The 9311-nt window shown below is 45.9% G+C and overlaps 2 gene segments (V, D, J or C); both read right to left on the bottom strand.

Moving 5' to 3' along the window:
• Positions 1 to 438: 438 nt before the first annotated feature.
• Positions 439 to 1325, bottom strand: LOC131278537 (T cell receptor beta variable 5-4-like). The segment is given in 2 exon segments: positions 439 to 964; positions 1082 to 1325. Coding segments are annotated over 2 exon segments (594 nt in total).
• Positions 1326 to 4786: 3461 nt separating this feature from the next.
• On the bottom strand, positions 4787 to 5322 carry LOC101430994 (T cell receptor beta variable 5-6-like). The segment is given in 2 exon segments: positions 4787 to 5157; positions 5274 to 5322. Coding segments are annotated over 2 exon segments (420 nt in total).
• Positions 5323 to 9311: the final 3989 nt, after the last annotated feature.

The following is a 9311-nucleotide window of genomic DNA, read 5'->3' as shown; positions in this document are numbered from 1 at the left end:
TGATTAGTATATGTCCAAGTTTTCAGGGAAGAAAAGGTCTTTTCAGTCCGTGGAAATAGCAAGAGCAAAAGCAGAAAATTTAATAGACATCTTTGGTCTTAGGTAATTATTTGAAGGGCTGCCTAGTCACAGAGTTAAGATGCATCTTAAAACTGACAAGGAGTGATGCTGAGAAGGTAAATTAAATTTGGTTGTGAAGTGTTAAACACCTATTATAGGGAAGTAGAATTTATTTCACGGGAAACCAGAGAGTATTTGTATGTTTATAATCAATGTAACAAAAACAGATTTTTGTTTTGGAAAGTACATGACTGTGCAATGAGGAGGCAAGTTTGGTGTGAGAAGTCACATAGTAGCTTTTACACTAGGCACTAATCAAATAATTTGACCCTAAAATGAAATTGACCTCCCAAAAATAGATGGTACCAGAGATTAAATTTTTCTTTATCTTTGTAGCATACAGTAAAAGACAAAGAAGATATTTTTCTAATAAACCTGTTGACGCTGCAACATTCTCTGTAGAAGGTGTCACCTCAAAGGAACTTTAAACCATTTTTCATTCCTACTGTAGTCTTTAGCTTCTCACAGGTGTGTCAGATCTGAGGTTGCTCCTTGCTGCTGAAGCAGGAAGGTTTGTGCACAGAACATTGGTGACTCTGCAGGGCTGTGCCCAAGCTGCTGGCACAGAGATACAGTGCTGAGTCCTCCAGCTGCAAGGAGCTCACGTTGAGCTCAGAGCGATAGTCACCGAACTGCAGACCTGAGAATCGATTTGGGATGTTTCCTCTTTCAGACTCTTCCCCATTGTAATATCTAACCAGGAACTGGGGTTCCTGGCCTCTGGCCTGTTGGTACCAGTACACATTGTTATGCCCGGACATAGGGGAACATTTCAGTGTCACTTCCTGTCCTTTGGTTCTAATCAGGTGACTTGGTGTTTGTATGACTTCAGAATCCACTGCACCTTTGGGAGAAGGAGACAGAGGCTAGGGAATTGAACAGAAGAGGGAGTACAATGATATCTCAGTTGCAGGCACTGTCAAACCTACAGCAGCGTACCCCACCTGTGCCCAGTACTCACCTGCTCCCAGGAGACAAAGGGCCACACTGCAGAGGAGCCTGGAGCCCATCGCTGCGGTCACCCCTCGGGCTGAAGTGCGGTTTGCTGGCCTGGCGGGGGAGCAGCCGCGGCAGGCCAAGCCGCTGCCCCCATAATAGGGTGGCTGGTCGGACTCACCGCCACCCCTGAAGGAAGCTCGGCATGGGCGCAGAGTGCCCTCGGGTCTCCCCTTCTCGGCAGCCATGCTTCCGCGGCCGCCCCTCCTCCCGGATGGCGCCACACGATGCCTGTGGGGCGGCACCCTTCTTCTTCTTTCTCCCTGCGCAGGCGCAGGGCGGAAAATTCCAGTCTGCCCTTTTCCCCTCCCCCGACTGCAGCAACAGCCAGGCGTGGGTGGGAAACTCAAGTCTGCCCTCCACCCCAGCAACAGCAGCCACCAATCCCTAAACCCTGCCCCTTCCCCCAGCAACAGCGACAGCCAATCCCTAACCACCACCCCTCCCCCGTCCAGTACCGCCCACTGACCTTTCTCCGGCAACCCATCAGAACAGGGCATGGCTTCGACCAATGAGCCTTCCCCAGCCCCTTTAAAACTGTTGCCTCTCCCTCAGTAAAGTGGACTTGCGTGTTTACCTTGTCTCCGCGGTAGTTCTTCTGCCGTGCGCCCTCCAGTCCTGAGAGCCCCCGACAAGGGCCTGGCCTCCCTTGTCCCCAGTTCGTCGCCTGCTTCTCCGGGCGACCCCTTCGTCGCCGGCTTCGCCAGGCGACCCCATCAGCCGAACCGCGCAACCCCTTGTGAGACCGATCCCTCGTCTTCTGCCGGACCGACCCCTCGTCCCAAGCGGGACCGACCCCTCATCCAGAGCTGGACCAACCCCTCGTCCGCAGCCAGACCCCACCTCTACCGACCGAGCAAGCCGCCGCACATGGCAGCATTGGCAGATGTGAACAAAGTGTCTCCCTAATTGGGGTTGTGATCTGTCCATAGCTAGGGTTCTGGGCATCCCTTTTCTGATTGGTGGTTAGGCTGCGATGTCACTTCTGTGATAGCATTGTTTCTTGGCTCCCAAGAGATCAGCAGATTCTAACTCCACACCTGTCCTACACAGCTTCTTATACAGTATGAGGTTCTGGAATAGACTGGTCTAGAGTGGAATACGTGGGGGCAGTTGTTTCTCCCCCAGCCGTCCAGGTTGCCTTGCTTGATTTCCATAGGACAACCTACACTCACCTGGACAGTAAGGAAGCTGTTTAGCTCCACATGTGTCAAGGCCACTCAGTGAACTCAAACCACTCCCTTGATACCAGAATGTAGCCTCCTGTCTCTCCTAGGCCCCTCTCTTAGGCCTTCCTGGCTCCCTACCAGCCCTTGTAACCACAATGTCCCCAAGTGGACATTGGTCCACAGGATCATAGATTTGTATCACCTGATGAGATGACGATATCCAAAATTGTGTAAATCAAGAAGAGAACTCTTACTACCCTATGGCCCACTCTTACCACATTCACCAGACCCTCTCACCCATTCTACTGCTATCCCAGCAGAACTTGCAACCTGGCCAATTTGCTGTTGATCATCAAACTCACTCTTGGTCATTAGAGACAAAATGATGCCTGAAGAGACCTTTTGATTACAGAAAAGAAACAATTCTAACGATGTTGCAATTAGGCTAAGATGGAAGACACAAGTCAGAATAATAGGGGATATAAAAGTAAAAAGTGTGAAGATCTCAAGAGGATCCTACCTTGAAGCACTATATTCCTTTCTCCTCCTGATTAATAAGATCCATATCTTTTCATAGTTTGATTTTAAATTCCTTATTATCAACATATAAATAGTGCCTCTTTTAAAGAGGATTTATAAATTTGCGTACTTTCCCTGAACTTGCAAATTCTTAAGCAACCCTTTCAAACATAATTAATGTAGATTCAATTGCATCTAACATTTGCTGTCTCTTCTCTGAAATCTCTAGACGCTCTGCTCAGTGATCCATTGGCTCTTAATCAATGCTACCAAGAGAGAAACTATTTCTATTGGGTGGTTCTACACATGGAAACACACGCACACATATTAAGCTAGGATGGCAGAGGCCCATTCCTGAGCACAGTTCTTTTTTCTTTATCAGTTTTTCAGAAGTACTTCTAAAAAACACCTTCAATGGTGGCAAGAGATATACCTAAATATACAGTGGTTGATGGGGCAAAATTTTTTTATACTGTCATGAGACTATAAATATTAATATATTGCAACTCTTAAGAAAAATAGACTTCTTTTTTCTCAAAAGGACATTGACAAATTTCCCAACTTTAGATAAAATTAGGTTGTTTTACAAAACTGGTCATCAATCCTGCCTCTGAAAACATAATTGCTCAGAAAATTGCATAAGTAGTATGGAAACTTGAAACTATCCATAATGACTATCGATTATATTTCAGGTGAGATGAGGCCCTTGTGAAGATGAAATAGTTTGTAGAGAATGGTATTACATGGTTCCTTATCAGTGCATATTAATTTATTTTCACAAATAACAGAGTATTAATTGTGTACTAGGGTTTTCCTATGCAAGTTATCTCCCAATTACAATACCGTTCATATGTCAATATAAGGTCTAGTTAATGATTACATTGTTTGTGACTATTTCTAGGAGAATATTGTGATGAAAAGTTGACATAGAGTATTTGTGTTATCCTCGAGTAACTTCTTATGTTACCAGGCACCTACTAGATGTTCAATATATCCAAGCTATATTAAGTGGGGAAAAAAAGTTTCTGAATAGCATGCATAGAATATTGTATTTCTTCAAAATGTAGGGGTAATCAAGAAATACATATTTTACCTTCTTGGGTATTATAAAAATTCTCGGGAAGGGCACACAGATGTGAATAATGGCAATTATCCTCTTGGAAGTTCTGGAAGAGGTAAGCAGCTGGATTAGCAAAACTAGGCTAGTAGGGAGGCTTTTACTGTGGGCATTTTTATCTTTATAAGTTCTTGAAACATTGTCATTATTTTATTTATTCCAAATTAATTAACAGAAGCAAAAATTAAAAAGAAACCAGAAAGCATAGAGAACAATGTAGTATAGTGCCTTGAGATTCATGGTAAAAAGTAAAAAGGAAGACATATTTGAGCCAGGTATTGAAATATGATTAGTATTTGGCCATGTTTTCAGAGAAGAAAAGGTCTTTTCAGTCCATGGAAATAGCAAGAGCAGAAAATTTAATAGACATCTTTGGTCTTAGGTAATTATTTGAAGGGCTGCCTAGTCACAGAGTAAGATGCATCTTAAGACTGACAAGGAGTGAAGCTGAGAAGGAAAATTGAATCTAGTTGAAAAGTGTTAGACAGCTATAACAGTGTGCCGAATTTATTTCACGGGAAACCAGAGAGCCTTTGCATATATTCAAGGTAGGGTAAACGGATTTTTGTTTTGCAAAGTACATGACTGTGCAATGAGGAGGCAAAATTGGTGTGAGAAGTCACATAATAGTTTCTACACTATGCACTTATCAAATAATTTGACCCTAAAGTGAAATTGATCTCCCAAAAAAAGAGGGTACCAGAGATTAAATTTTTCTTTATCTTTGTAGCTTATAGTAACAGGCAAAGAGGATGTTTTTCTAATAAACCTGTTGACACTGCAACATTCTCTGTAGAAGATGACACTTCAAAGGAACTTTAAACCATTCTTCTTTCCTACTGCAGTCTTTCTTCTCACAGATGTGTCAGATCTGAGATTGTTCCTTGTTGCTGGGGTAGGAAGGTTTGCACAGAGAACGCTGGTAACTCTGCGGGGCTGTGCCCAAGCTGCTGGCACAGAGATACAGCGCTGAGTCCTCCAGCTGCGAGGAGTTTATGTTGAGCTCAGAGCGAGAGTCACTGAACTGTTGACCTGAGAATCGATTTGGGATGTTTCCTCTGTCAATCTCTTCCCCTTTGTAATATTGAACCAGGAACTGGGGCCCCTTGCCCAGGACCTGTTGGTACCAGTACACAGTGTTGTGCCCAGACTTAGGAGAACATTTCAGTGTCATTTCCTGTCCTTTGGTTCTAATCAGGTGTCTTGGTGTTTGGAGGACTCCAGAACCAACTGCACCTTTGGGGGAAGGAGACAGAGGCTGGGGAATGAGCAGAAGAGGGAGTCCAATGATGCCTCAGATGCAGGCACTGTTAAACCTACAGCAGGATGCCCCACCTGTGCCCGGGACTCACCTGCTCCCAGGAGACAAAGGGTTACACAGCAGAGGAGGCTGGAGCCCATGGCCGTGTGAGGCACATGTGACAGCGTGTCTCCCTCACCACAGTACTGGTCCTCTGATGGCTGGGGTCCTGGGCATCCCTGCTGATTGGTTGTTAGGCTGTGATGTCACTGCTGTGAAGTTACTCTCCCTGCAGTTCAGCGCATGCCCAAGGCATCCTCTGACACCCAGGCTCAACTACTCTATGCCCCGTTCCTGTCCTGCAAGCCCCTAAACAAAAGTTGGGCCCAGTTGAGCACAGCCCCCTTATACTCGCTCACAACTTATCTTCTTTTCCTCCCTGATATTTGCACCCCTCTTCACCTATCCAGGCCCCTGTCTTGACACTAATTACCCAGGCTTTCCCACCCCAAGCCCTGCACGCTCCACTCTCCATGCAGGCTCAGAGAAATTCCTGCTTGATGTACAATGCGTTCAGGACAAACTTCACCTCCCTCGACAATGAGCAAGCTGTTTAACTCATCTAGCCCCAGGACCTGGTCAGTGAACGCAAACCACCTCCCTAATGCCAGCTTGTAGGCAGCCTGTCTCTCCTAGGCCCCTCTCTCTTCCCCTGGCAGGGGACCTTCCAGCTCTGTGTATCCACAGTGCCCCCAGGTGGCCTATGCTCTACAGTCCCATGGATCTATACCTCCTGTTGAGATAAATAGATCAGAGGTTGTGTCTAAATGAAAGATAGCTTCCCTACAGCCCCCTTCTTCCAACTCCCAGCCCCCTCACCACACCCTCTCACACACACCCATCCTACTGGTTTCCCAGCAGATCTAACAGGCCAAGTTGCCAGTTCATCTCAGCCTGTAAAACAAAAGGATGCATGAAGAAACATTTTGATTAAGAAAAAGAAACGATTGTTACAACATTGCAGTTAGCAGGCTAAGATGGAAGACACAAGCCAGAACAAGATGGGACTCAAATGTTAACAGTGTCATGATATTAAGAGGATCCAAACTAGAAACTCTGTATTCAACAGCTCCGCCTGTTTGATCAAATAGATATATATTTATTTTTAATTGTCTGCCTCCCTCCCCTTGTCTGTCCGCTTGCCCTGTGTGCTGGCCTTCTTTTGGAGGCACCGGAACTGAACTAGGGATCTTCCATGCGGGAGGCTAGTGCCCAAATGCCTGAGTCATATCCACTGTCTCAGCATCTGCTGGCTTGTGGTGTCTGATGGTCTTCTTTAGGAGGCACTGGAAAATGAATACACGACTTCCCATGTGAGAGGCAGGCACTCAACTGCTTGAGCCACAACTACTCTCTAATCAGATACTTACCTTTTTCATATTTTGTTTTAAAATAACTTATCAGAATTTAGGTAGTGCATCTTATAAAGAGGATTTATATATTTTACATATTTTTTCTGAACTTGCAAAGTTTTTAACACCTCCTGATTATTCTGATCCACATATTTTTCATAATTTGTTCTTACATTACTTATTACTAACACTTAGTGCAGCTTATGAAGAGGACTTCTACATTTTAAATATTTTTTTCTGAACTTATAAAATCTCAAACAACCTGTCAGCTTTAGTTACAATAGATGCATCTGCATCTGACATTTGCTATCACTACCCTGGAATGCCTATCAGCTTGGCTCAGCAACCTATCAGCTCTTAATCAATGTCACCCAGACAGAAACTATTTCCATTGGGTGGTTCACCACAAGAAAGCACACACAGGTGCACACACACACAATTACCACTTAATTGGCAAGGATGGCAAAGGTTTACTACTGAGCACAGCTAATTTTTCTTTTTCAGTTTTTCTGCTTCATTTTTGAAAAGCACCACTGATGGTGCCAGGAGATATGTCTAAATACATGGTGGTTGATGAGGGAAAGTGTTGATACTGGGTTATGAGTCTGTATAAATATTTCTATAACATTATTACTAAAGAGAAATAGATTTCCTCTTTTCCAAATTGCAGCTTTAGATCAATCAATCGAGATGCTTTACAGGACTGGTGATCAATCCTGCCTATGAAAACATAATTGCTCAGAATATGGCGCAAGTTGTTTGGAAAACCGAGACTACACATAATGACTATCTGTTAGCTTTCACATAAGAGGTGGAGAAGAAATAGTTGGTAATAATATTCCATGGTTTTCTGTAAGTGCACATTAATTTATTCACTTAAAAACTATAAAGAATATTAACTAGGGGGAAGCAGATTTGGCTCAATGGATAGAGTATCCGCCTACCACATGGGAGGTGCAGGGTTCAAGCCCAGGGCCTCCTGGCCTGTGTGGTTAGATGGTCCATGTGCAGTGCTGATGCGCTCAAGGAGTGCCCTGCCATGCAGGGGTATCCACCACGTAGGGGAGCCCCACGTGCAAGGAGAGCCTGTATGGAGAGCCGCCCTTTGTGAAGAAAGCACAGCCTGCCCAGGAATGGTGCTGCACACACAGAGTTGATGCAGCAAGATGATGCACCAAAAAGAGACATAAATTCCTGGTGCTGCTGACAAGAATCCAAGTGGACACAGAAGAACACACAGCAAATGGACACAGAGAGGAGACAACTGGGGGGCAGGGGGGAGAAATAAAAGGAAAAAAAGGAATATTAATTAGGTACTAGATGTATCCTATAAAAATAAAGATAACAATATAGGATAGTGTCTTGGAATGTCAGGTTAAAAAAAGGAAATCTTGTTTGAGCTAATCCTTGAAATATGAATAGGATTTGGTCAAGTTTTGGTGAAAGAAAGGAACGTTTAGGCCCTTGAAATAGCAAGAGCAAATGCAGAGGATTTAAATTGCATTTTCAGTTTTAGCAAATTATATGAAGATCTGCTCAGTCACAGATAAATTGCCCCCTAAGACTGACAAGACGTGGTGCTATGACAGTAAATTGAATCTGGTTGTGAAGTGTGAGAAAGCTATTTCAGGAAGCAGAATTTATTTGGTGGGAAACCACAGAGGCTTTACCCGTTTATAATCAGGGTGACATAACCAGATCTGCATTTTGGAAAGCATGTGGCTGTGCCCTGAAGAGATCAAGACTGGAGTGAGAAGATGAGAAGGAAGAGGTCAAAACAAACCCCAGGGTTCTCACTCTGGGCAACTGACTGTTCGGTGGCCCAGTCTAGCTGACAGAATGGCCGCTGGAAAATCCCAGCTGCTGTGAGGCCTCACGTTATATCTGTGGGGTGTACTAAAGATTTGAGGGAGTAGAGAAGAGAAGGCATGTTGCAAAGAGAACAGTTGTTTTTTTGTTTATTTTGCCTTTTGTGTGTTTTTGCAATCTTATAGCTTTATCTCCATTTTCAAACACTGCGGTCACCCCTCGGGCTGAAGTGTGGTTTGCTGGCCTGGCAGGGGAGCGGCCGCGGCAGGCCAAGCCGCTGCCCCCATAATAGGGTGGCTGGTCGGACTCACCGCCACCCCCGAAGGGAGCTCGGCATGGGCGCAGAGTGCCCTCGGGTCTCCCCTTCTCAGCGGCCATGCTTCCGTGGCCGCCCCTCCTCCCGGATGGCGCCACACGATGCCTGTGGGGCGGCACCCTTCTTCTTCCTTCTCCCTGCACAGGCGCAGGGCAGAAAATTCCAGTCTGCCCTTTTCCCCTCCCCCGACAGCAGCAACAGCCAGGTGTGGGCGGAAAAATCCAGCCCGCCCTTTTCCCTTCCCCCAACAGCAGCAACAGCCAGGCATGGGCGGGAAACTCAAGTCTGCCCTCCACCCCAGCAACAGCAGCCACCAATCCCTAAACCCTGCCCCTTCCCCCAGCAACAGCGACAGCCAATCCCTAACCACCACCCCTCCCCCGTCCAGTACCGCCCACTGACCTTTTGCCGGCAACCAATCAGAACAGGGCGTGGCTTCGACCAATCAGCCTTCCCCAGCCCCTATAAAACTGTTGCCTCTCCCTCAGTAAAGTGGACTTGCGTGTTTACCTTGTCTCCGCGGTAGTTCTTCTGCCGTGCGCCCTCCAGTCCTGAGAGCCCCCGACAAGGGCCTGGCCTCCCTTGTCCCCAGTTCGTCGCCTGCTTCTCCGGG

This window comes from Dasypus novemcinctus, chromosome 5, assembly GCF_030445035.2.
Source record: "Dasypus novemcinctus isolate mDasNov1 chromosome 5, mDasNov1.1.hap2, whole genome shotgun sequence".
NCBI lineage: Eukaryota > Metazoa > Chordata > Mammalia > Cingulata > Dasypodidae > Dasypus > Dasypus novemcinctus.
This window is presented reverse-complemented; position numbering and strand designations above follow the sequence as displayed.